This window comes from Vicugna pacos, chromosome 13, assembly GCF_048564905.1.
Source record: "Vicugna pacos chromosome 13, VicPac4, whole genome shotgun sequence".
In the NCBI taxonomy this organism is placed as follows: domain Eukaryota; kingdom Metazoa; phylum Chordata; class Mammalia; order Artiodactyla; family Camelidae; genus Vicugna; species Vicugna pacos.
The window spans coordinates 45,874,614-45,902,583 of NC_132999.1; the positions used below are offsets into that span (position 1 = coordinate 45,874,614).

General features: G+C 37.8%; 1 protein-coding gene and 2 non-coding genes across 19 annotated transcripts in view; all 3 read left to right on the forward strand.

Annotated features, from left to right (window-relative positions):
• Positions 1-27,970, forward strand: part of PUM1 (pumilio RNA binding family member 1) — a 117,144-nt gene that overhangs the window by 75,193 nt on the left and 13,981 nt on the right. For 11 of the 17 annotated variants that reach the window (XM_072974908.1, XM_072974909.1, XM_072974920.1 and 8 more), the window contains 9 exons: positions 559-710; positions 4,381-4,519; positions 5,822-5,965; positions 6,889-7,185; positions 8,257-8,493; positions 20,667-20,934; positions 22,244-22,373; positions 24,298-24,432; positions 27,672-27,809. In XM_072974908.1, the coding sequence (XP_072831009.1) occupies positions 559-710; positions 4,381-4,519; positions 5,822-5,965; positions 6,889-7,185; positions 8,257-8,493; positions 20,667-20,934; positions 22,244-22,373; positions 24,298-24,432; positions 27,672-27,809 (1,640 nt within the window). The remainder of the gene's footprint in view (positions 1-558; positions 711-4,380; positions 4,520-5,821; positions 5,966-6,888; positions 7,186-8,256; positions 8,494-20,666; positions 20,935-22,243; positions 22,374-24,297; positions 24,433-27,671; positions 27,810-27,970) is intronic. The other 6 variants (XM_072974911.1, XM_072974912.1, XM_072974917.1 and 3 more) reach the window with 3 other exon arrangements.
• On the forward strand, positions 4,635-4,711 carry LOC116283004 (small nucleolar RNA SNORD103/SNORD85). Its single transcript, XR_004192550.1, has one exon. It is a non-coding gene; the product is annotated as a small nucleolar RNA SNORD103/SNORD85 (small nucleolar RNA).
• On the forward strand, positions 25,336-25,420 carry LOC116283003 (small nucleolar RNA SNORD103/SNORD85). The gene has a single exon (XR_004192549.1). It is a non-coding gene; the product is annotated as a small nucleolar RNA SNORD103/SNORD85 (small nucleolar RNA).

Consider the following 27,970-nt stretch of genomic DNA (forward strand, 5'->3'; position numbering starts at 1 on the left):
CAACTGACGGATTTTCATGCTTCTGGAACTAATGAAGCACTGAGATTCGTGTCCCTATCAGTCACCTCAGATACCATCCTTACCCCTGAAAGCAGGGCACAACTTAATCTTTTGTTCTGTTCCATCACGTTATGCACACAAACTTCCCACTCATTTCCCTTCTAACAACAAACTTTGCCTATATCTGTCCTATATTCTTTCTTAGGGGAAAAACATGCCTTTGCCTTCTTCTTGACCAAGTCCAGTTCCCCATCTGTTTTTGCAGTGCTCCCTTCCAGCTTCTCTCAGTATGCTCCCTCTCACTGTCTCCAGTGCTTTGTCCCTCACTGGCTTCTTCCTCTAGGCCTGGGGTTTATTACTGACGTTAGAAGACTTTGGTGTAAGGACCACGTATAACAGTTTTTGTTTTTTAAAACAATTCATGATTAGCTAGAATGTATCAGTATATTCTTAAGTTAATATTTTACAGTAGTGTCCGCTGAGCCAGATGTTGTCTTTGGAAACTGAGATGATTCTTCCTAGTCTAAACTTTCCTTCCCTTTCCCTTGCTATTTTTAGGCCCGGCTGTGGTCCCTCACCAGTATTATGGAGTTACTCCCTGGGGAGTCTACCCTGCCAGCCTTTTCCAGCAGCAAGCTGCCGCTGCTGCTGCAGCGACAAATTCTGCTAATCAGCAGACCACCCCACAGGCTCAGCAAGGGCAGCAGCAGGTAACCCACCCAAGTGTGAATGTTAGTTACTGTCTATAATTAAAAGGTGATGTTCTCTGCCGTACAGAAAACTGTCAGTGGTGAACGGGTGAGTTCCCTCCTGTGTGTTACCTGAGTTAGACTCAGACCTAACTATGCTTTACTGAATGCCTTTTATGTATCAGGTCCTTGGTCAGTGTACCTAGATGAGATCATGGTAGTTTTCTTTCTGTGATACTCTAGTTACCTTCTAAGCACCATTCTTGGGTCACATCTGGCTGGCTAAGTAGCTTGCCACCAAAGGGGAAGTACTAGTTCTTCAGATTGCGTCTTTACAATGTTTGTTGAATGTAAATCTTAAACCTATTATCTCTTTTTTAACTTATAAGAGCTTTTTGAGTTGAGAAAGGACAGTTAATTGCAAAACTAAGTATGTTTTTTTATATTAAAGAAGCCATTTTTTCTCTTGCTTACTAGAATAACACCTATTTAGTCCTGAAAACTGGTGAATTGAATTACTTGGAGAAAAAAGTTCTAGACATACTATTTAATTAATTTCTTATAAAATTGGGAGTATGTTGTCCACATGGCTTTGCATCCTGTTGTTACACTTTTCCATGTTATTTAGTGTTTTTAAATAATATTTTTTAGCTGACTTTAAGTCTGTCAAGGAGTATCTCATACTTTATTTTGAGCAGTCTAAAGTATATTTATATAACTGTTGCTGAGTTATATCTGTATTTATAACTTAGCAGTATTTTGGTGTTATAAATAATACTGATAAATATCCTTTGCATAAGTCTGTGATTATTTCCATGGAATAAATTCCTAGAAACAGAATTTTTTTCAAGCAAATAAAATGAGCATTTGAGCTTTTTCTATGCATGTCAAATTAAAGCTGTCTTTTGAGGAAAAACACTGTGCTTATATATGTACTTATGATACGGTCCAAACAAGAATTCCTTTGCTTTTTATTAGTCTCACTAAGAGAGTGTAGGTTTACTTTTAGATTACACAAAATCATAGGTAAAACACAGGTCTTGAAATTGTAGCTAGTTTATCCTGGGTCAGTATGTCTACAGTGAGATAATTTTTCGAAGCTAATAGATGATTTTCTTTGCAGCAGATACTGTTCTAGTGCCAGGTACATAAGGGAATTAGCAGATAACTTGTTGGCAGAATGGGTGATCCCTATTAATTTCTTAATAGCTACTCTTTGTGGATAGTTGGTGTTTTATCAAATGATGATCTTTGTGTTTAAATGGCTGCTAAATCATGGGTTGGAAGACTGAAGTGATTGCCATGCTTTAAACTTAGCTATAATAGACTGAATGAGAAAAATAGTAATAAGTACTTTTTATTGAAGGCTTTTTGTTTAAAACTAAGTGTTCTATATATAATTTCATTTACTTATTTTAATTGTGATGAATAAATTATATGTTGTCTATAATATAATATATAATTATATAATATAATACATTAATGTAATACATTATATGTTGTCTATAATTAATGAGTGGATTCTTACTGACCGTGGCCAAGCATAGGTGTTCAACTTGGTAGTGATTTGGTGTTGGATGTTGCATTTTGAGAGAGAGGAGTTTAGAATGGCTTCTGAACTTTCTAGGTTGGGGGAGACTCTGTAGATGATCATTCTACCAAGCATGGTGAACTATAAAAGGATGGATGGCTATTAAAATATTTCCATTAAGTATCTACTTGCTTATTAAGTATTGGTAGATTTCACATGCTGTGTTTAAATCAGTACCTTTGAAAAGAAATTTCAGTTTAACACCTTTTACATCGTGAAGATAGGTAGTAAGTCCTAGGATAGTGTTTTACAAGTAGATATTCAGTCATTTTTGTTGATTTTATTAGATGTAAAATATTACTTGTGAAATTTCTTGTATTTTGTAAAATTCAGGCTTGACATTTATTTATGAAATTAAAATGTGTGTATTTACTACTGACTTAAGAATTTTGACTTATCATCAAGGGTGTCACATAGATTTCTAGAGAGGAGATAAAAAAGAAAACACATTACTCTCCTCATTATAAAACAGGGCTCAGTAGTCTAGACTACCCCTTTCTAAAGGCATTTTGTCCATTTTCCTGTCCTTTGACCTTTCACACAACTCCTAACCAAACATAAGCCTAATTCATTATGCCATACAAGAAGAATATTTTCACTGATGTTTTATTAGTTTTTGAACCATAAGTATTGGCCGTATCTTTGTACATACTGTTTACTTTTCCTAGAGTGAGAGCTCTTGGATTATCGGTTAGTCATCTTCTAAGTCTTGGCTCAAACTCTCACCTGTACAGCTTCCCTTCTTTTATCTGTATAGAGGATATGCTGCTTCTCTTATAAAGTCTCATAAATTCTTCTAGGTCACAAGTAGAAATAAATTGCCTGGTATTTTGATAGTAATTAGTTACTGGTTATTGAGTATCTCCTGGGTACTAGATATTGTGCTTTGCAGACATTGATTCTAATACTTCAACAAATCTGCAAGGTCAGCTGTTACTTTCACTACTTTTACAGATAAAGAAACAAGTAACTCTGGGTAAATTGTCTGCATATCTCTTCTTGCCAATACATACAGTGTTGTTCACCTTAAACACTCCTTTAATAAGTATTTGATTGTTAGTGGTGTTTCTCTGTTACATTTTTTACCGAATGGTACCAGAAATAATCAATAGACAGGTTCTTGATTACAAGTGAAACTTTTTTAAGTAGCAGAGTGATAGTGAAAATGATCTGATAAGAACTTTGTCTTTGAAAACATTGCAAAATGCATAAGCTTTCGTAATTTTAGCCTTGGTCTGTGGGTTTTGCATTTTTTACTTGCTAGAGTATACAGATCTTGTGGAATAGATTTTTCAGAGCATTCAGAATAAGAACGATTACCAGCATCTTAATACCTGTGTTTCATTAATAAAAAGTAGATCCTTTATTACAGTTGCAGAACTGATACTCTGTACTGAAATGTTTGTATTCTTGACTCATACTCATCTCCATTTGGATTGCTGTGTGTTTGTGAAATTTATGACAAAAGAAATAGAAACAGTTGGATCAAATCTGTTGATCTCATTTGGGGCCATTTGGGCCCTGATGAATGGAAATAGTGCTATGGAGTAGAGAAAATATTTTCATATTTCATAAAGAAAATATCGCTGTGTATGTGTTTTGACACAGATGTTATAACTTAATTATGTGGGTAAATTAATCCTCCTTATCCTTTCTAAACACCTCCCTACTCCATTGTACCCTTTTTTTTCTTTTACCCCCTTTATGTCAGAGCACTGACATTATTACAGAGTTACTGTCTGTCTCATTTCATTGACATATAAGCTCCAAGCGGCAGGAGCTTTGTCTTGCTCATTGCTTTATCCTCAGTGCCAGCCAGATGTTAGGCATTAAATATTTGATTATTGAATGAATCTTCACTTTATATGCTTTTGGCTGCTTGTAAACATGTATGTTTGAACTAAGGATAGTAGAATGAAATTTCACTGTATGTAATGTTACTGTCTTTTTTTTAAAATCTTAACAGCCATGCCATATAAAACCATTATCGGAAAAATGGTTTACAACCATCAGTTTTTAAAGTTGATCCAACTTAAGCACATGGTGGGTCTTAACTATTTCCAGTGAAAAGAAAGTAGTTGATATATTTCTATCTCCTAGGTTCTCCGTGGAGGAGCCAGCCAGCGTCCTTTGACCCCAAATCAGAACCAGCAGGGACAGCAAACAGATCCACTAGTGGCAGCTGCAGCAGTGAATTCTGCCCTTGCTTTTGGACAAGGACTGGCTGCAGGCATGCCAGGTGAGGCTGCATTGTTGTTCCTAATACACTGAGAAAGAAAAAGTCTGTTTTTAGGGGGAGATTCAGAGGAAAATGGGCGGTACTTTCGGCTTGCTAGGCTTGGTATGGTTTGGGGACTGGCAAGGATGACATACACTTGCCCTCACTTAGACCATAGTTCATTGATGAGAGCACTTGGTGTTCTGAGCCAGTCTTAATCTTACATGTTGGAGATATGTGAACTTCCACACATGTCTTGGCCTGTGCTGTTTTCCTTTGGTGATGATCTATTTTCTCCCTCAGTGTTAGGCATGGAAGGAGTGGCCAGGCTACTTTAGAATCACTCCAAGGCTAGTCTTTATGCTGATATCTTTGAACAGTATTATTAAGGAGACATTCCTGGTATTCCTTGATAGGATCATCTTTGCATTTCTAGAGTTTCTCCCAAACCAACAGTAGAGGTGCTTTGTAGCTGTCTACCTATGATTGATACATTTCCTGAAAATATTTTATTCTTAACTCACTATCACTTCGTCTCATTCTTTGCATGGATTTCATGTAGTTTGAAGTTCTTCCTTTGAAACAGGTCCTTATGAGACCTCAGTATGAGTTTATGGATTCTTACTGACTGTGGCCAAATCAACTGATCTTTTTATGAGTTCACTGAATAACTTGAACTTGCATCATGTGTTTTGTTAGTTACTAAGCATTTATATTTTATTAGTAAGTTACGTGCAATTTCTCTTAGGGTTCAATAGGATTTGGAGATTCTACCTCATATAGTATTGAAAGATCTTGTTAATTAAAGCCTGTCTAGGTTTTCCCTGCTAACTTGCAAGATGTGTGCTTAGACTATTATGTGGTATGAAAGTGCTATGGTTGTTGGAATCATTTGTACCCACTGTTAACTTGTGTAGACAAAAAATTTTTTTTTAAATTATCAGTGTATGATAATTATGCTGGTAATAAGCTTGGTTAGCACTTTGAAGAGCACACATATCCCTTATCCCACCAAATTCCCTAACACTTGTTAATTAATAAATAACACTACCCCTTATTGTGCCACATAGCATGCTGCATCTTTCATGTTCATCTTTTAATCTTCACAAGAACTTTGTGAGGCAGATATTATTATCCTCGTTTTACAGATGAGGAAATGGATACCCAGAGATTCAGGGTTGTACAGTTACCTTAAGTGGTGAAACCAGGATATAAATTCAGTCTTCCTGTCCCCAAAGCTGTGTTTGTGACTATTTACAATATGCTAGTGCCCAGGAGACATTTGTATTTATATATATTTATATGTTGGCTTGATATTCTTAGGTTATCCAGTCTTGGCTCCTGCTGCTTACTATGACCAAACTGGTGCCCTTGTGGTGAATGCAGGAGCGAGAAATGGTCTTGGAGCTCCTGTTCGACTAGTAGCTCCCGCCCCAGTCATCATTAGTTCCTCAGCCGCACAAGCAGGTGAGCTTACATCTTAGTGGACTCACTCAGATCTAATAGAGGTGACGGATATATGTTGAAATGCACTTTTTTTTTGGACAGTTCTCAGTATAGCAGTTCTACCCTGTAAATTTTTCACAGAGAGAATCAGAAGCAGCAAGTAACCTTAACAGATTCTGATTCTGTTAACATCATGGACCAGCTGGCTAGCAGCAAGGCCCTGCTCTACTGTGAACATAGGAAGTTGGATCACTGACACAAAAAATGGCACTGTTGACAGAAATCCAAGGCTGGACTTCACAGAAATCCATATCGTTATTTTAAGATGATGTGTTTTTTTGTGTGTGGGGGAGGCAAGATGGAGGAAGTGGGAGAGAGTAGTGGGAAGTGGCAGAGCAATGAATTTTGCTTGCAGAGGGCAGTAGGTTTTTATTCTAAGTTATATATATATATATATATATTTTTATATATGTATGTATGTATATATATATGTATGTGTGATATATATATAAATGGGAACAACAGTGGGGACATCTGAGAGAGAACAACATGCTCGAGTGTCCTAGGAATTTGAGGGACCTCAGTGTATGGTTGACAGTGATTCTGGAAGAAATGTCCTTAATGTAGATACATGTAGAATTTGAGATTTTAGGGAGTAGTTGTATTTGAAATGGGTACTTTTGATATCCATATCTATTTTAAACTAGACTCTTTGAAACTGCCAATGTACTGAACTGGGCTCCAGTGGTATTTTGACTTCGAATTGAAAGTAAAAATAGAAAACAAAAGCTTCAGATGAAGGGATCAAAGACAGATTTGTATAGTTCTTTACAAGGTTTATGTCTGCATTGAGAAGATATGGCAGCATTAAAAGGTTTTCAAAAAGCTAACAGTAGAAATGTGGCCAGTCTCTTTCATAGCCAAATGGTTTGCTTTCTTTATAGCTGTTGCAGCGGCTGCAGCTTCAGCAAATGGAGCAGCTGGTGGTCTTGCTGGAACAACAAATGGACCATTTCGCCCTTTAGGCACCCAGCAGCCTCAGCCTCAGCCCCAGCAGCAGCCCAGTAACAACCTGGCATCCAGCTCTTTCTATGGCAACAACTCTCTGAGCAGCAATTCACAGAGCAGCTCCCTCTTCTCCCAGGGCTCTGCCCAGCCCGCCAACACATCCTTGGGATTTGGAAGTAGCAGTTCTCTCGGCGCCACCCTGGGATCAGCCCTTGGAGGGTTTGGAACAGCAGGTAGAAATCAGACTGATGTGCTATTGAACCTGAATTTTAATTATTTTTCCAATCTTTATGGAACACTGACAATGCATGGAACCCTGGACAGATACCACAGGCAGATCTGGACCGAGCCCCATGGGAACCCACATGTCTTTGAGATGATGGACTGTTCAAATCAACTCATACATTTGGGGCCTGTTTCAGGTTTTACACTCATGTTGCTACTTAATTATACTCTCAAAGTCAGTTTGTTTCAGGGATTAGAATATCAGAGGAAATTTGTGCAGACATTGGAAAGTATGTGGAGGGAACCATACAAATGTGGATGTTAGAAACCGAGAAAGGAGGATTTACCGAAGATCACAGCGTAGTGTTCTCCACAATCTGCAGGCCTTAAAGAGTCATGAGTTTTCTCCAGTCTTTTGAGAAGAATTAAGGTGGATATTATGGAAAAGTGGGAGGAAGGAAATTAGACTAAGATATTGTTTAATGTTTTGATGGGAGAAGAAAAGCAGGAAAGTAGTAAGGTAAACAGTGGGATAATTGCAGTGTTTTATAAAACAATGTGATCTCAAAACAAGGGTTTATTTGAGAGAAAGTATTTTAAATTGGAACTGGGGGCTAGTAGTAACTCTTGATTGAACCCATTGAGAAACTAGGCTTTCATACATAAGTCTTGTGCAGTGGGGCAATACCCCATTCACAGATCTTTTTTCTACTCCATTTTTCTATTAGAACCTGTGGGTTGATGAAAGGCATTCTTTTCTAGCCCATTTTCTTTCACCTTTTCCATAAATTATGTGGCCGTCAGAGGTTTTTAACCCACCCCTACCCCATAATATGTGACACAGAAGGAAGGAAAGTTTAGCATACGTGTGATGGTTTGAACAAGAGTTTCATGTTCCTGAGCCATGTCCTCTTTATTACTCTCCCTGCCCCTAGAACGCCACATGAACAGTTAGGTTGTCTCTGCTGACAAATTTGCGGTGGTAAGGAGTCTGGATCAAAGTGTTAGGAACAGGACACTGGGCTTGTTCTTCGAAGAACAGGCCTGTTCTTATCTGCATTGTTTTAATTCCATTTTAGTTGCAAACTCCAACACTGGCAGTGGCTCCCGCCGTGACTCCCTGACTGGCAGCAGTGACCTTTATAAGAGGACATCGAGCAGCTTGACCCCCATTGGACACAGTTTTTATAACGGCCTTAGCTTTTCCTCCTCTCCTGGACCCGTGGGCATGCCTCTCCCTAGTCAGGGACCAGGACATTCACAGACACCACCTCCTTCCCTCTCTTCACATGGATCCTCTTCAAGCTTAAACCTGGGTAAGAACCATTACTCTAACACCACCTTGAACTCTAGAAATCTCTTGCCACTGATGACATTAGAAGTACTTTGCATAAGCAAAGGACGATCCCTTTATCCTAGACGTGTCCTGGGTGTTCTGTGCCTTCCTGAAGTGCCTCATGTTACTTAGGCTGTACCTAGGTACTAGATAGCACAGCAGCTTGGGATATATTAAAGTTTGGGCACATCCCTGTATATTCACTTCAGCTTTAGTGTGAACATCTTATTTGGCTACATGTGAGAGTCTTTCATTATAAACACAGTACAGGTGCATTTTAAGTAAAGCTGGAAAACACAGAGACGTAGAGAAAAAGGATGTATTCACCTGTTATCACCACTGGAATACCACAGTTAATATTTAGCCTTATTTTTCAGACTGCCTACCCCCATGTGTATGTTTAATATCTTTTCCACATAAAGCATTTTATTTTAAAAATTTTATCACATTGTTTAAAAAATATTTGTATATGCACTCTTAAACTACATATTATGCTAATGAGTATAGATGTGTATTTCCCAGTTCTGTGCTTAGCTTGTTATATGTATGGGATTTTTAAAATGTTAACATTTAGATCCTGGAAAAACAAGGAGGGAAAAGAGGATTCTAAGCAGCAGGCTATAAGAATGAAAAGAAACTTGTATTAACACTTTGGGTGGCAAATTTTTAAATCTTTCAAAAGATGGAAGGTGGTACACATTCCTCCAGTTATTTATCAAGGTTGGATTTTGAAGTACTGAATAATTTCATAGATGGGGAAAGTTGAGGCACAGAAGTAGAGTGACACTTTTGAGAGCTAATGAGGGTGCTGTTAATAGTTACTCTGTGAAGATAGGCCTACATCAGGACCATCCTGGGAAATTTCATGCATGGCTGCTGGGCCTAGAAGATTCTGGCTTTTAAACCTTTTATTTATTATTATTTTTTAAATCAAAGTTTTGTTTTTTAGAGCAGTTTTAGGTTCATAGCAAAATTGAAGGGAGAGTACAGAGATTTCCCCTATACACTCTGACCCACACATGCATAAACACCCCCCCCCCATTATCAGCATCTCCCACCAGAGTGGTGCCTTTGTTAGAATTGATGAAGCTGCAGTGACACGCCATTATCATCTAAAGTCCATAGTTTACATGGACTTCTTTTTTGTTTTTTAACCAGCAAGATTAAAAGTTGCTCTATGAAAGTGAGGACTGATTAAAACAAATAGTATAGTTTCATTTGGAAAGACAAAGCCTGGGAAATGACTTATAAAAATCAAAAAATGTCTGGAAGGTGATAGGGTAATATAGTTACTACTTTAGAATGAAGGGTGCTATCCCTGAGTTTGAGAGACAAGTTTTAAGGCAGAACTACACATCTATATGTGTATATAGACATTTGAGTGTGTATGCATGTGGGTCCTAAATTTCACATGGTAAGAACTATAGTTGTAAAACTCATTGTCTCAGGTTATATGTGGACGTTACTTCAAAGTGTAGGGAAATTCCAAATTGTTAAGTCCATGTTGGATAGTTAAGGGAATAGGGTCTATTATACAACAGTGTTTCCTTGTGACAGAATGCCTGATTTTAGACTGAAGGTTAATGCAAAATTACAAAAAGGAAATGAAAGTCCCAGTTTAGTGTGTAGATGGAAGAAACTTAACACTTATTGAATAGTTATTATCTTCTATTTTGGGTGGCTTTGGGTTCTGTACATACCACTCTGGAAGGTATGGTTTATGCCCATGATACAGAAGTGAGGGAGCTGACTTAAATGTCTTGCTTATTAGGTCTTGTCATATCTGACCAGATATAGAGTCACACCTTTATGACTCCAAAGCATGCAATATCAGTGTATATATAACACCTCTCACATAATGTGCCAAGGGTATCTTTTAAACCAGTGCATTATCGCATCCAGAAATCTTACCATTCAATTCCTTGTTTTAAACATTTTAACTGTGTCAGCATATACTGAATAGTAAACAAACTGAATCTGCAAAAAGTTTTTTTTGAGGAAGAGCCAGATAGTAGATAATTTAGGTTTGCAGGTCAGATGGTCTCTGTAAGTGAATATTCAGCTCTGCTGTAGAAGTGTGAAAGCAACCACAAACAAAATGAAAATGAGCGTGTAACTATGTTCCAATGAAACTTCATTTACAAAAATAGGTGGCAGGCCAGATTTGTCCTGTGGGCTGTAGCTTGCCAACCCCTGAACTAAAGCTGTGGCTCTTGGTGTTTGAAAATGGAGCTGGAAACATTGCTTGTATGCATGGTGCCTTTCCTCTTTCCAATATATCAGCAATTTAATAAAATATTTAGTAATTTATGTTTCCACTGTGAAGTAGGAACTAACTATTCGTGTGAATTATTTCCTATTTTAATGATACTGTCTGCCTAGTTTTATTTTTAACATACCTTCCCTTTTTAAAAATTTTACTTTGCTTAAGAGATTTAGATGTATGTATTTGCATTGGGCTTCCATTGCTGCATGTACCACACTAATCATACATGCCATTCCCTTGGAACTTTGTGTCTTGGTTGGTAGAGCTTTGCCTCAGCTCAGCCTGTTTCCTGGAGAAAAGGATTCTTTTATGCTTTAGTCTTAACCTAGACAAAATAGAGGTGTGGTACTTGGTTCTAACAGTGTCTATACAAAAGCCTTAATGACATAGAAACGTAATCTGTCTACCTCCCTCCCCTCTCCTCCCCTCCCCAATTGAAGAATAATTGACTTAACAATATCATGTTAGTTTCAGGTGTACAACAGTGATTCAGTATTTTTCTACATTATGAAATGATAACCACATAAGTCTAGTTATCGTCTGTCACCAAGAAAACATAACATTTCTTTACCAAATCTATATTGGGCCACTCCTGTTATAGCTTCTACTGTTAATACTACACTGCTGCCACCAACCATCAGTTCTCATATCACTAACAACCAAACTAAGCATTTATTCGTTGTGCTCATTCATTGTGTTAAATACTCAAATTGCACTGTTCTACACAGGGAAACTAAAACTCAGCATGGGTTAATGCCTTTCATAATACCCCGTAGCTAGTAAGTGTTTGAATGCACACTCTAGCCTATATCTCTGTTATCTCAGTGTAGATCTTTTCTCCGTGATACCATTTTCACGCTTCCTTCTACTGGACAGACATGTTGGGATGCTCTAAAATTTTAAAGATCAGTGACCTGCATAGTTATTTTTCTCATTATTTATTCAGTAATCACTTGTTGAGTGCCTACCACAAACTCTTCAGTGCTTTTTCCATTACCTGTTGTTTAAAGATCAGACTTCTATGTTTAAAAAACAACTTTATTGAGTTGTATCTTACATATCAAAATCCACCCATGTCAAGTATACAATTCAGTGGTTTTTAGTAACTTTCTCTAATGTATAACCATTATCATAAATCAGTTTGGGAATATTTTCAGTCCCCTCTGTAAGAATCCTTGACCATTTACAGCTAATCTCCATTTACACTCTTAGCTCCCTTCAACCACTGATCTACTTTCTGTTTTTAAATTCTCATTTTCTGGACATTTCATATAAATGGAACCATACAGTATGTGACCTCTTTTGTTTGGCTTCTTTTCCTTCAAATGTTTTTGAGATTTCATTCACGATGTAGTATGTGCCAGTCGTTTGTTCCATTTTATTGCTGAATTGTCTTCCATTATGGATATACCATATTTTGTCTAATCATTCACAGTTGAAGGATATTTGTTGGTTTTAGTTTTTGGCAGTTAGATATAATGCTGCTGTGAACATTTACATGCAAGTCTTTCTGTGAATACATGTTTTCATTTCTCTAGAAGTTGAATTGCTGAATTGAAAGTTTCATATTTTGAGAAACCGTCAGACTGTTTTGCAATTGGGTGCATCATTTATATTCCCGCTGGCAATGTGTGAGGATTCTAATTTCTCTACATACTCACCAACATTGTTCTTACTTGTGTTACATAATACAGCTTTTTCAGTGGGCATGAAATGATTGTCATAGTGGTTTTAATTTCTATTTCCCTAATGACTAATGATGTAGAACATCTTTTTATATGCTCATTACTGTTCATATATCTTTGGTGAAATGTCTGCTCATTTTTTGCCTATATTTGGATGTGTGTTGTCTTCTTATTATTGAGTTGTAAGAGTTCCCTATGTATTCTGGATACAAGTCCTTCATCAAGTATGTGTTTTGCATATACGTATCTTCTGGTCTTTGGCATGTCTTTTTATTTTTAAACGGTTTTTTTTTTTAAGTGTGGTAGTTTTTAATTTTGATGAGGTCCAGTTTATCATGCTTTCTGGTATAGAAATCTTTGCCCAACTTGAGGTCTTAAAGATTTTCACCTATGTTTTGTTCTAAAAATTTTATTATTTTAATTCTTAAAGTCTGTTGATCCATTTTGAATTAATTTTGTGTATTGCATGAGGTGATGGTTCATCTTTTTGCATGGCCTGTTTTCCCCAGTGAAGTCTAAAAATTTTTAGTGTATAGGTCTTACATGTCTTTTGTTAAAATAGTTCCTACATATTTTATTTTTCTTATGTTATGGTGAATGGAATTCCAGTTTTGTCTTTGGATTGTTGCTTGTTTATAGACATACAGTATACAATTCTGTATATTGGTCTAATATTCTGCAAATCTGATGTACTTATTTCTTAGTTTTAATAGTTCTGGGTGGGTTCCTTAGGATTTTCTATATATAGGGTCATGTCACCTGCAAATAAAGACAGTTTTTGCAGTCTGGGTGCCTTTTATTTCTTTTTCTTGCCTCTGGCTAGAACCTCTAGTACTACGTTAAATAGAATAGATGAGAACACACATCCTTGCCTCACCCCTGATCTTGGGGATAAAGTTTTGTTCCTCTTTTACTTCTAAGTATGATCATTGTAGGTTTTTCATAGATGCCTTTTATCAGGTTAAGTTCCCTTCTATTCCAAGTTTAAGAGTTTTGTCATGAATGGGTTTTGGATTTTGTTAAATGCTGTTTCTGCATTTATTGATGATCTTGTGGTTTTTATTCTTTATTCTGTGTCTGAGGTTTATTACATGAATTCTTGGATTTTAATCCAGCTTTGCTTTCCAGGGATAAATCCCACTTGGTCATATCAGGTTTAGTTGGTTAATATTTTTGTTGAGGATCCTTGCATTTTCATGATATATTCATGAATGATATCTGTCATTTTCCTTTCTTGTGATGTCTTTGTTTTACTTGTTATCTTGATGATACTGACCTTACAACATAGATTGGGAAAAGTACCTTTTCCCTCTATTTTCTGGAGGAGTTTGTGGAGTATTGGTATTATTTCTTTAAACATTTGATAAAATTCAGCAGTGAAGTCATCCTGGCCTGGGTGTTTACTTGTGGGAAGATGTTTAATTCTTCAATTTTTTTGCTTTATGGGCTCAGATTTTCCATTTCTTCCTGAGTCAGTTTTGAGAATTTGTGACTTTCTAGGAATCTGTCCATTTTATCTTAAGTTGTCAAATTTGTTGGCATAAGGTGGTAATTTTTTAAAAAATGAAGTCGTCTGCTTGTTTTTTCTTAATTCTCTTTCCCACCTCTTCCATACTTAAATATATACACATGCAAGTGCATGTTTAGTTATATTTCTCAATTTCAAAGTATTCTAATAATTATTAATATTGTCTAATATTACTAACATGTGCATCTGTATTGGTCATTTGTGGGTTAGGTGAAGTCTCTGAGCACTCACATATACCCACAGTATCCATCTGTAATAAATTCTACCTCCTATCACAAGAAAAAGAATAAGCTATGTGGATATGTGTCCCAAAAGTCTGATTCTTACCTTAATGATTTTGTGTCCTGCCTATCCATAGATCTCTCCATCCTACAGCCACCCCCTCCCCATTTCCTGAAATGCTTACTTCTTCATTCTTAAAGTTTTCTTCCTAGATCTCAGATTGTGCCATTTTAAACTCTAAGCATCAAGAAGTAGCAGGTATACTTATACACTTACTGTGCACATGATTGACAACCTCCGGCCTTTTCATGTGCCCTGAAAGAGAAGTATTGAGCTTGTTGAATCCAACAGTGTTGCAGTACAGTAAAAAAGAACTCAAAAGTTCATAATCTGTCAATGGCAAAGGAGTGCAAACATTTAGTTTTATCATCATGGTAGAATTCCTATCTTCTTAAATTTGATTCTTCTTGTCCTTTAAATTCAAGGTTGTATGTACCTTTAGTCCTTTAAGAAAAGCAAAGATCAAACACAAAATGGTTTTCTCTGTCCCTGGCTGAACTGCAGTAGATGTTTGTAATTTATTGTTCAACAATCTGCACCAGTTTCAGGTTGTTTAGTAGTCATGTGTGTGCCTTTAGGCACTTCTCCATTTTAAATGGAAATGCAGTATTTTGAGATTGTTCACCTTATTCTCTGAAAGTGACTTGTCATCTGCAAAACTAACCATGTAAAAATTAAATAACTTTGGATTCAGTATTATGCACTAGAGACAATTACTTTTAGGTTATTTTAATTTAGGGCTACCTGGCTGTGGAGTGGATTGGGGAAAACATGTTTTTTAAATGTTCTAGTGAGCAGCATTACCTCTGCCTATATTAAATACAGAGCCAGATGTTGGGGGCCTTGGGAATTTTTCTTTAAAAGGCAAAGAAGGCAGGCATTGATTAGATCCATGAGTACAGAAGGCAAAACTAGATGAAGGAAAGCATTCCACATAGCAAGGAGACAGAATACTAGAGGGCTAGAGATACTAGAAAATCCTTTGTATAAAATAACTGAAACATATCTTAATTTATCATGGTATATTTTTGCCACCCATTTATTTTTAATGTTATGTGTCTTTATTGTTTTAAAAAACTTAAAAATTAAAAAAAATTTTTTTGTTTGGGGGAGCTAATTAGGTTTATCTGTTTATTTATTAGTTTTGGTGGAGGTACTGGTGATTGAACCCAGGACCTTGTGTATGCTAGGCATGCACTCTACCACTGAACTGTATCCTCCCCCCCATTATTTTTAAAGTGAGTTTCTTGTAGACAACATATAATTGGGTTACTTTTTTTACCCACTCTGTTCATCGCTTTAATTGTTGCATTTAGACCATTGACATTCAAAACGATTATTGATAAAGCTGGATGGATATTTGTCATATTTATTGTTTTCTATTTTTTCTTTGTTCCTGTTTTTGTCTTTCACTCTTTTTCTGCCGTGTGTATGTGTGTGTGTGTGTGTGTGTGTGTGTGTGTGTGTGTGTTTCGTTGTTGTTTGATTGTTTTTTAAACAGAGGTACTGGGGATTGAACCCAGGACCTTATGCATGATAAGCATGTGTTCTGCCACTGAGCTATTTCCCTCCCCCTGCCCTTTGTGATTTTCATTGAACATTTTGTATGATTCCATTTTCTTTCCTTTCATAACATATCAGTTATACTACTGCTTTTTTTTTTTTAAAGTTTTTTAGTGGTTGCCTTAGGGTCATACACGTTTACAGTTAATCCAGGTCTACTTCTGAGTGAAACTATACCACTTCACATGTAGTGTGAGTACTTTATAACAACAGAATAATCCTTTTCTTCCCATGCCTTGTGTCATTGCTTTTATTCATTTCCACTATGTATAAGCATATGCATAGATATGATATAAACAGTAGCATACATAATTGAATACATTGTGGGTATTATTTGAGCAGACTTACCTGTCAGATCCATTAAGAATAAAAGAAATAAAAGTTTTTCTTTTACCTTCACTTCTTTTTTGCTGCTCTTTTCTTTGTGTAAGTCTGTTTCTGGCTTGTATTATTTAAACTTCTCTTTAAAGAACTTCTTTTGACATTTCTTGCAGGGCACATCAACTGGCAACAAATTCTATTAATTTTTGTTTTCCTGAGGTAGTCTTTATTTCTCCTTCACTTGTAAAGGATAGTTTTGCAGGATACAGATTTCTAGGTTGGTGGGGTTTTTTTCTCTCAAAACTCTAAATATTATACTCTTCTCTCTCCTTGCTTTAATGCTTTTTTGGAAATTGGATGTATTTGTTTGCTTCTCTGTAGGTAACGTGTTTTTTCCCATATGATTTCTTTCACTTTTTTTCTTTGTTTTTGATTTTCTTAATTTGAAAATGATAGTCAGAGCTGTTGGTTTTTCTTTTTTAGCTTTATCTTGCTTAATGTTCCCTGCCCTTCCTGGATCTGTGGTTTGGTGTCTGATATTAATTTGAGGAATTAGTCGTGATTGCTCTGTTCCTTTCTCTCCTTCTCCTGATATTCCTGCTGTGTCTATGTTACACCTTTTGTAGTTGTCCCACAGTCTTTGGATATTCTGTTCTGAATTTTTGGGTCTTGGTTCTCTTTCTTTTTTGGTTTTCCTGGATTCTATCGATAGAGCCTTTAGGTTAGAGATTCTTTCCTCATCTGTGTCCAGTCTACTAATGAGCGCATCAGAGACATTCTTCATTTTGTTTGCAGTGTTTTTTATCACTAGCATTTCTTTTTGGTTCGTTCTTAAATTTCTGTCCCTCTGTTTACATTACCCATCTGTTCTTGTATGCTGTCTACTTTATTTATTAGCACTCGTAGCATATTAATCATAATTGTTATAAGTTACCAGTCCGACAATTTTAACATACATGTTTCTGGTTGTTTGCTCTTTCTCTTAAGATTTTTTTTTTTTTTTTGGCCTGTTGGTATGCCTTGCAGTTTATTTTTAATAGCCATGCCTGATATACTGAGTGAAAGGAACTGCTGTAAATAGGTTTTTAGTAATGCAGTGGTAAGGTGTGGGGGAAGGGAAATGTGCTGTAAAAATATAATTAGGCCTCAGTCTTTTAGTGAGCCTATGCTTCTGGACTGTCAACTTCACAAGTGTTTCTTAGGTTTTTTTTTCTCCTCCCTTTGGTGGGACAGGATGGTTTGTGTAGGCTACAGTTGTGTATTTCCCTTCTCTCAGTAAGTTAGTTTCTGATAATAACACAGCAGGTTAAGCGCTGGTTAACTAGTTTCCCCAGAGGGCAGGCTTTGGTAAGAATAGAGTGTTCTGGCATATTTCACAGTTCTGTCTCTCTTTGCCCTTCTAGAAGCCTAAGGAAATTTTTCTGGTATTTATTGTGGGACCTGGTTGAGTTCCTGCACATCTCACAGTGTTGTTGTGGGAATTGCCCTATGACTGGATTCCCTGGAGTTTTTGACTGTCAGAGTCATCCACACCGAGCCTGTTAACAATTTGTCAATTACAGTCCTGGTTTTCCTAGTCTGGTACTGGTTCTGGTGGTGATTTCTGATTGAGTCCCTGCTCTGGTGAGTTGTGATGACTTGTATTTGCACATCTGTCTCTCCAGTATGGGGGGCAGTGGTTTGCTTTTGTGGATCTGAGAAGAATTACTGATTTTTCAGTCTGCTCAGCTTTTTTACTTGTTGTTTAGGATGGAGTGGCGACTTACATGTAGAATGGGAAACCCTCACGTACTGTTTAAACAGAGAACATTTATGCCTTTAATTTCTGTGGAAATGTTGTCATAGGACACAGCTCTGTGAAATCCACCACTGTCAAAATATTGTAGAAAACTTTGTGAAATCACTGGGAGGGTCTCTGAGGCCCTGTATGAAATGTTCCTTTTAAAATGTTGCAAATTCAAAAATTTTCAGGGGCTACCTCCAGGGGTATGGTACTTTGGGTACGAGTACCTGTAGGTGTGTGAACTACAGTGAACTGGAAAACACATTCTGCATATTCCATTTAAAGGAGATTCAGTCCACGAATACCAGTGGTCTGTTTGCCAGGTACCTTTTCAAAAATAACCAGAAAACCACATTTTAATGCAGAAATGTACTTTAACCATTGCTTTTGTTTGAAGAAAAATTATTTGTCCTAAGCAAAATATTCCTGTGAACTGTCAGTTTGCCATTTATAATATGGTACCTGGGAAAATTCCTTTTTCAGATTTGTATACTTCCTTTCTCAATAATGAAAGCTGTGTGTGTGTGTGTGTGTGTGTGTGTGTGTGTGTGTGTGTGCCTGTGTATGCTGTCTAGCATGCAAGGAGACCAGAGCCAAAAATCAAAACTTCAGTGCAGATGTATAAATCTTTTATTGTAGGCTGTACTCATTATTCACCCCAGACTTTTGTGTTATGGATTAGTCAGTGTGCTTTTGGCCACAGTAGCAGAAAATCCAACTAATAATGGCTTAAACAATAAGTACATTTATTGGTTCCTATTACTATAAGTATAGAGGTAAGGCAGTGCCCCAGGTTGGCTCCCATCTTTTAGACTTGTCACTAAAGACCTGGCTATACCTTCCGTGTTAATTTGGATGTTTGTGAGGCCTTGTAGAAGTTTGGTTTTGTTGACTTGTTATTTTCCCTAAGTGCCTTTGTTAGTGGCCACTTAAATTGTTTTCACAGCTTCGTGTGTTCGTGCCCTTCCTTCTTCTCACTGCAGTCCTTGCTGTTATGGTACTCTCCTAGTACCTACTGACCTACCTGAGTACTACCTCTTTACCTGTTTCTCCCCAGTCTTGAAAGAAGGAAGAATGGTTTCTGAAGTGGAATAAAGAGCAGCCATATGGCTACTGTTCTCTTTTCTTACAAACCTTCTCTCTTCCTTTCCTTACAGAAGTGTTTTCCATTTGGATTAAGAAATATTGTGCAATTTTGACCAGAATAACAATGTCCTTTAGAACAAGAAAACTGGAGATAACTGAGTCTGAAAATGAGTCTTGTAGTTGCAAGGGCAGTAACTAGAGTCAAGAATTCTGTGACAAATTCTGGCCATGATAATTTTGGGTTTTCTATCTTTGGACAAGCATTTCACCTCTTTGGACCTTAATTTTCTGTTACATAAGTTCTGAGAATTTAAAAACTCTATTTCCATAATGCCAGTAAGAAGTTGATGGAACGTGTGTATAAAATACTTCTACCATAGAGCCTGGCATAGGACAGATGCTCAGTAAAGTGGGGTTTTTTTGTTGCTTTTTTTTTTTTTTAAATTTAACGTTGAGTCGTTTTCCTTTTGGTTCCATTGCTTTCATTAAGACCCAGACCTTTGAAGCTAGCCCATAGAATTCTGTGGAGAAATCAAAGCTGGGTATCTTTTTGCAGCTACCATTAAACTCCAAACCAGACATTCATTAAAACTCTGTAGAAGTTAATGGGGTAAGCAGTTCATGTTGGGTGACTTTTCTCTTGGATCCTGAATTGTTACTTATCCATGCTCTTTATGGTTTATGAGGTATTTCTTACCTTCTTTGCAGTGTAGCAATGGGGAAAAACATACAAAAAAGACTTCACATCATTTTTATAGTGGAATCTAAAGCTTAAAAAAATCCTAGTATTGTTAAAAAAGAATATTGAAAATATATACTCATTATAATTTTTTATTCTGTTTTACCTTTTGATAAACCTCTCAGTCTTCCACTTTATCTGTCTAGGGATTCACAATTACTATTCCCTTGTCATCAGTTAAAACAGCATTATCAGTGGCCTGAAAGTTGTTGCCACGGTGGACTGCAGGCTCTGTCTCAATAGAAGGTGTTGAGTGCTACCCATTCCTGAAGAAGAACTTGAAAACCTTCCATTTCAAAGCATATGTCCTTTTCCTCTGCCCCTTATGTCTAATTCTTGGCCTGGGGTACCTTAGTGATTTTCAGACTTCTATTTAGTGGCAAAGCTATGCCTTCAAAGCTTTTTGGAGAGCTCACTATATAAAACAGACTAATCTGGGTACCCTGATTTTTTTTTTTTTTTTTTTGAGAGAGGGTTTCAAATGGGAGTGGAAATTGTTCACTGATGGCAGAAATCTCCACAGAGCTCAGAGTGGAAAACCATGGACGTCTCTGCATTGTCTTCTGATTCCTGGTGCTCAGGTGTTGGTTCACATGGCAGGAACTTTCTCCATCATTTTACTTACTAAGGGCTACACTAACTATTGCTCCGTTATTGCTAGCAGCCTCCTATCAGTGGTTAATAGCATTCCCCTCTCAATTTTTGTGCAAAAGTTTTCTTCCAAGTTGGTGAGTTGGCTTTATTAAAGTCGTGGCATCAGTAGAATTAAATCTTAACACAAAAGCAACAGAATTGAAAAATCAGAGATGAAAGCTTTCATGTATGGGATGCTTTTTCCTCTCTTGAACAAAGTTCCTTAAGAAGAATGAGTCTTGAGTTCTCCTGTTCTGTAACCAACAGGAGGACTCACAAATGGCAGTGGAAGATACATCTCTGCTGCTCCAGGCGCTGAAGCCAAGTACCGCAGCGCGAGCAGTGCCTCCAGCCTCTTCAGCCCCAGCAGCACCCTTTTTTCTTCCTCTCGTTTGCGATATGGAATGTCTGATGTCATGCCCTCTGGCAGGAGCAGGCTTTTGGAAGATTTTCGAAATAACCGGTATCCCAATTTACAACTGCGAGAGATAGCTGGACATATAATGGAGTTTTCCCAAGACCAGCATGGGTCCAGGTGAGGACTTGGCTTTGGCACTTAAGGTAACTGAAATCTTAATGTCTTAAATTCCATGCCTCAGAAAAAGGTATACATTACGTAAATTACCGTAAAATAATTGAAACAAAGTTTGCCTTTTAGTATATTTCCTATTATTTATTTCAGAGGAATGTGGATATGAGGGTTACCAGATATACAAGTGATTGAGAATAGTCATTTAGTAATCTGGATCATACCCATAAACCTTCTTACTTTTCTGAAGAGTAAACTGGTGTTCCTAATTCATGAGAACCTCACCAGGATATCACAATTTAAGAAAAACAGAAACACTGACACAGAGACATGTGTACACTTTTGCTACTTTAATTACTATTAAGAATCTTGCTCTCAAAGAGACACTATTCAAATGCAAGTTTGGATCTCTGTGCTCAGGAGTCAGATGGTGCCACCCCTTTGTTCCACTCTGTAGAAGTGGGAGTCTGCGTGGAGGTCAGAGAGAAGACACTGCTATAACACAGAATTTAGCTTGGGTTACCCTTCCCTGTTTGGACTTCGGAGAATAGGGTTCTGGTCCTGGGGAACAAGCGGAATTATGGTGACATCATCCATCCTTCTCTTATTTATCCCCCCCCCCCCCCCCCCCGCCGTGGCTATTCCACGGAAACAGTTTCCAAGGAAGCTTCCTCTTTTTTAAAGTTCTGCCAGCTTGCTGCAGGGCAAGGATTTCTCATATTTGGATCCTAAAGGCCATATTGAGAGACATGTTTTTTCTAATTTGATCACCTGAGCTAAAAAAGGCAGACTGAATAGCTACTACTTCAAGAAGACACTGCGCATATATAACAGCTATTCCACATCATTAATGAATATGTCCTACTTTATATGAATATGAGTTAAAGCCTGTAGGACCACAGGCTTTGAGTTTGTTGATATGGGACTGATTTGTAAAAGGAAGAAGTCAGGTAGAGTTCTCTCTGTGTTGTACCTGCCTTTACCCTCTTTTCCAGCACCCCTGTTTCCTCTCCCTTTTAACTCCATACATAAAACAGTTTTGTATATATGTCTTACTGTGATGAAATATACTAAAACTTAAATACACTTCTGAAAGGTCAGTTACTTAGGGGATACGTCACAGTATAGCTTTTTTTCCTTTTCAGTAACTCTTAAGTGAGCTTAAGTGATTTAAACACTATTGTGTGTGTATGTGTAGATATATACACATACATGTAGTTTCAGAACTGATACATTGTATAAATTGAGCTAATCTTTATAGACTTTCCAAATCTTCCAGAAATGCTGTGATTGCCCTTTTTACTTTGTACTTCAGATTCATTCAGCTGAAACTCGAGCGTGCCACACCAGCTGAGCGCCAGCTTGTCTTCAATGAAATCCTCCAGGCCGCTTACCAGCTGATGGTGGATGTATTTGGAAATTACGTCATTCAGAAGTTCTTTGAAGTAAGCCTTTTGTTCTTTCTATTCTCTGACTTTAGAGAATCTCCACAGCATTTTGATTTTCATTAGCTGTTTTTAGAATTGCAGTCCCATTCCAGTCCTCAAAATGAAGGGTGTGGTCTTTTTCAAGCCTATTTTTAAATGTTTCTCCAATTCATTAGCAGAAGTGCGTTATTTAAATACCCAAGCAGACGATACTGGTGTATTTTAGAAATGTGTTTGGAGAACCTTGTCCCTTTTTAGGATCCAGCACATTATTTCTGATTGCTAAAATAGTTTCACTAAACATGTCAAATTTGGAGAAAAAAAATCCTCGTAAGATAATTCTAGCATAATGACAGTAAAGTTTTCTGAAAATTAAGTTTTAAAAAAGGATTCCTCACGGGGCAGCAGGTATAGCTTAGTGGTGGAGTGTGTGCGTGGTGTGCGCAAGGTCCTAGGTTCAATACCCAATACCTCCATTAAAAAAAAAAAGGATTCCTAGAGAATCATCTTTAAACACAAACTAGTGGTTTTCATCATAAACCACAGTCAGGAGGTTTGTTAATGTTGCTTCTTGGGTGCTCTTTCAGCCTTGGTTCCTTATTGTTCCTCCATTAATGTCCACTCTTGTTATTACTGTCCTTGGAAAGGATTAATGAGATTATTGGATTAGTATCTGTTGCCTCTTCTAAACTAAAATGTCAGAAAGGCAGGGATTTTTGCTCCATTGAAGCCATAGTGCACTGGTATTAACAACCCCAATATAAATCCAGAAAGGAATGAAACATTGAGATGAAAATTTTGGTTCAAGGGGAAAATGCTGGAACCCTGCACACTACCTGCCCTCAGCTAAAGAAATTTGTAAACGTCTTACATTTTATTTTGTTTGGTTTGTGTGAAGATTTTTAAAAAGTGGCTCACTCACAGCCTGTATCTTCCCAACTTTTCTCACAAAGAATCAAATTATTTGATTTGAATTCTCAAGCTATGGATTAAGAAACCAACCTAAATATGACTCTTGTAATTTTGATTTTAAAATTTTTTTACTGCCATTTTGTTACAGATAGAAAATACAGAGATCTCCAAATTGAGGTTAAGGCAGCTAGAGGTGGCTGAGTGAACAGTGGATTAGAACAGTGTGATTTGGGACAAGCTAGAGAACTTCTCTGACTTAGAGAACGTTTCTGGACTAAGGTCCCTTGTGTGGAAAATGAGTGGGTTGAGCAAGCTGATTATTCATGAAGTCTCTTCTAGCCTCAATTTTGCTATTAAAAATAAAAAGCCAGGGATGGAAAAACATCCTAGGAAGAGTTAACACTGTGCAGCCTTACTTTTGATTGTACTGACTTTTCTCCGATTCTCTTGACTTGTATAAATAGACAGTATCAGTTCTTAGAGTAATGTAGGGCAGTATATTCAGAACAGAGTGTGCACGTGTGCTTTGGCTTAAACTTCATGTTGATAAGACAACTTTTCAACTCATGGACCACCGACACCTGAAGTGATGTAGGTTTGCTGCATGATGTTCTTGAATCTTTCCCAGACATTGTCTAAAGACTTAATAAACAATGTCTCCTACATTGTGTTACTGTTTTTAGAGTAAATATAAAGGTTCTTGTAATTAATGGCATACAGATATATTAAATAGAATTGATGAATTAAGGGCAGCTTTGAGAAATTGCGTATTTATTTAGCAGATACTTATAGTGAAACTACTGTTGGAAAGCTGAGAAGTTTTTTTTTAAACATTAAAAAGGGTTTCTCAGAGGCTGAGAACTACTGACTTGAAGAAACAAAGGCTTTTTCAGCAAAAGGTTTAGTTCATCATAGGTGACAGGGCTAAAAAAGCTATGCCAGTGGTTGATACAGAATAATGAATGCTTTGCTTTCTCTGGTTTCTTTCTTTCTACCTAAGTAATGGTGTTCACCCACACATTATGTCTAGTTTGGCAGCCTTGAACAGAAGCTGGCTTTGGCAGAACGGATTCGTGGCCATGTCCTGTCATTGGCACTGCAGATGTATGGCTGTCGTGTTATCCAGAAAGCTCTTGAGTTTATTCCCTCAGACCAGCAGGTAATTGTAAGTTTCCCCTTTAACTTTTCTCTTGGTGTTTGATGTTTCTCCATAGTACACGTGGTGAACCTTGTAAATTTGTCAGTCCTTGGTTTTCTTTTAACGTTTTTCGTTGGTGCTTGTGGCTGCCTTTCTGTGCATGGCAAGCATGAACTATTCAATTAATTTTGTAAGTTTATAGTAGATCAACTGTCTTGTGTTAAAACCAGTGGTTTCAAACACTTCTCTCTGACCAGAACTTAGTCTTTAGTAGGTGCAATTTTAGAGGTGGATTTTTTGTTTTGCAAGAGTTGAAGCGGGTAAAATACTAGTAAGTTGTCGTTTTCTTCCACCTGAATTGACCACTCCAATAAACCAAACTTATACCCAACCTACCTTCCATTTTTCTTTATTTGCACCCCTCTTATTCATTTATTCCCCCATCATTTCCTGAATGAGTGCCTACCAAGGGTAGCACCTGGCCTGGCATGTTGACCTGGTGCCACTCTGTGCCAGACATCAGCACAGATGACCGAGACCAGAGCACGGCGTGGGGAAGAGGGAAGCAATGGTGAGCACATGGAAGCACGTGCCCGAGTCCTTGAGAGGAGGCTTTGCAGGAGGAGAAGTCCAGGCTAGGAGTTAGACAGGAAAAAAGGGACAGAAATCTGAACTGTTGGGTGCTGTGAGTGGGAGCTGACACAGAAAGCACTCTAAGAGGCCCAGGGCCTCAAAAAAGTCACAGAGCCGATCCGGCCAGCTCCACACCAGCCACAGGACCTGGGAAGGCAGACAAACCCAGAGGCAGGTCTGTTGGCAGGTGTGTTTGTGCTGAGCAGTGCTGTGAGTCTCGGGGTGCTTCTGATCTGAACCCTCAGCCTTTGGGTTCTGAACTCCCTCAGCCCTTCTCCATGGAAGGGATGGCCATGGTCTGGCAATGATGAGCTACTTGCCCTCACTGAGAACAGAGTTCGGTAATGAGAATCTTTGTTATGGACTCAGGTTCTGAGCCAGACGAGGCACCTACCTCCTCCAGTTCAAAACAAAACACAACAGAGCACCTCACTGGTGTAGCGATGGCAGTTGAAGGCTGGGGAGTCCAAAGTCCTTATGGTGTGGGACTCAGATAGACGTGTTAAGATGCTAGTGAAGGGTCGAGGGGAATGTTGGAGACGCACAGCTGGTTTGGAGTTTACTCATTCATTGCCCAGTACTGGAGATGCAGCAGTCATAAGAGGATGTTGTATATAAGTAATTAGAATCAAGGATGAGGTTACTACTTTGTTTTCTTCTGATGTTCAGATCATTACCCATTTAAATTTTCCCTGGGGTGTTCAGGGATGAAAATTTTACGGCTGAATCTTTCCTCTTTAGTTCTGTTTCTTTTGAACATGGAATTTTCTTCCTTTCTTGACCATAATGCCCACTGACTGAACACAAGCAGGATCATTACAGTTTCCCAGGTATTTCCCCCATCTTTGGCATCTCTCATTATTATGATGAATTACTGATTTTTGTCTCTAGCTTTTCACATTTTACTGTTTTTTGTTTTCTTTTTGTTTTCTGATAGTATAGCTACATTGTAGTAGGTTTTTTTATTTTAAATCTCCCTTCCCTTTTCCCTGGGTATTGTTCTTTCTACCCTATATTTGTGTATATCTTTTCCTGGTTTGGTTTCTCTGTGGTATCTTGTTCTAGGTCTAAACTGCTCTTCCTGGCATGAGTAATTTACTGTTTCCAGATGTAAGTGTATTTTAGGTGACATTAACTCATCTCCTGTGGAGTTTTTACCTCTTTGGGCTCAAGAAAATATTCAGGAAAGCCACCCCCCTTTATTTTGATTATTAGACGTGTTCCTTGTGTTTACCTTTATATACGCATCATTCTCTATTTATCATTCCCATAATTATATTTCCATAATAAATGATTCTTTTCTGTCATTTGAATAAATGCTTCAGGAAACTTTCCTGAGTCTATTGTCTTTTGCTTGTTTAGTCCCTGGCATTGTAACTTTGAATTTCTTTAATTAAAAAAATTTCATAGTTGCTTTGACATATTTACCATCCCAGGGATTGCAGACTTTACATTTGTAAATATTACCATTTTAAACTGGCTTGAAGTCTTCTGCCATAAATATAGAGTCAGCACAGTGGAGCTGATGTACAGAGACTGGATACAGCAAGGAAATTGGGCAGCAGGTGCCAGGGCCCAGCTGTGGTGCAGGTATTCAACTTCAAGCTACCAGGGACCTGATGCAGCAGGTTTTTGGCATGGGGTCCAGTCAGCATCCCAACTTCTCTCTTTCTATACCCTTGTCACCGCCAACCATCATACACACACACACACACACTCTCTCTCTCTCTCTCTTTCTCTCTTTCTCTATTTCACTCACTCAATGACTGAGTGTCTAGCCTTCTGTATTTCCCTCAGTTGGACACTTTTCATTAATTTAACTGAGAGTACTATTCTGGCTGACGCTGTAGTCACTCTAGCCCAATGGAAAGATTATGTTGTGCATAGCCCTGGGCTAGAATTCTGATTCAGTCACTGTCTATAGTTTTAAATACATTATTTAAGCCCTCTCAGACTCAGTTTCTTCTTATATATATGTAGAGGGGCTGTGCAGGGCAATGTATAGTTGACAGATAGTTTGCTGGCATGGTCTGTTTTGCTACACACAGGGGCCAGATTGCCTAGATTTGAATCACGGCAGTCTAGGCCTGTGATCTTAAGTCAGCTCATTTGTCTGTGCCTTGATGTCCTCATCTGTAGTAGTGTCCCCTGCATGGGATTGTTAGGCAGATTCAGTGAGTCACAGCATGTTAAGCACCTAGAAGTGTGCCTAGCTTATAGTAAGCTGTAGATTAATTACTGTCTTTGTTAATAATATATACTTTACAGGATTGTCATGGTAAAAACATGATGAATTGTATGCGAAATTCTCTAATGCCGTGTATTTGATCGATACAGACTCCCCTTTTTATTTGAAAATGTCTGTATTTTGGGGGGTAGATTCCAGAGGTCTTTTGCAAGTTGAAGAACTTTTTAAATGACTGGTTACTGTTACAGGAAATTTGCTAACACATGGAAAAACTCCAGTCCTCATCTATTACCGGGTTATCAGAGTGCCACAGCTGAGTTTTCCCACTCTCATTGTCATGAATATTCCCCGCTCAGTGCTTTTGTGTTTGGTAAGGAGAACGTTGACTGTCCAGGTGTTTGCTCTCTGTGATTCTGGTGGTGCTTTCTTTCCTTGTCTCCAATAGAATGAGATGGTTCGGGAACTAGATGGCCACGTCCTGAAGTGTGTGAAAGATCAGAATGGCAATCACGTGGTTCAGAAGTGCATTGAGTGTGTGCAGCCCCAGTCTTTGCAGTTTATCATTGATGCATTTAAGGGTCAGGTAAGTAACTCAGGAAAGAAATATAGGAAACAAATCTGTGTGTTTCCATTGTGAGCAGAGAACAGGATGGGATTTATGGAGTGTTCTCATGTGCTTAGTGTATTTCAGACTGCAGCAAATAGCAATCCTATTCAGTGGTGTCAGGTGCCTAGCTCTATGCA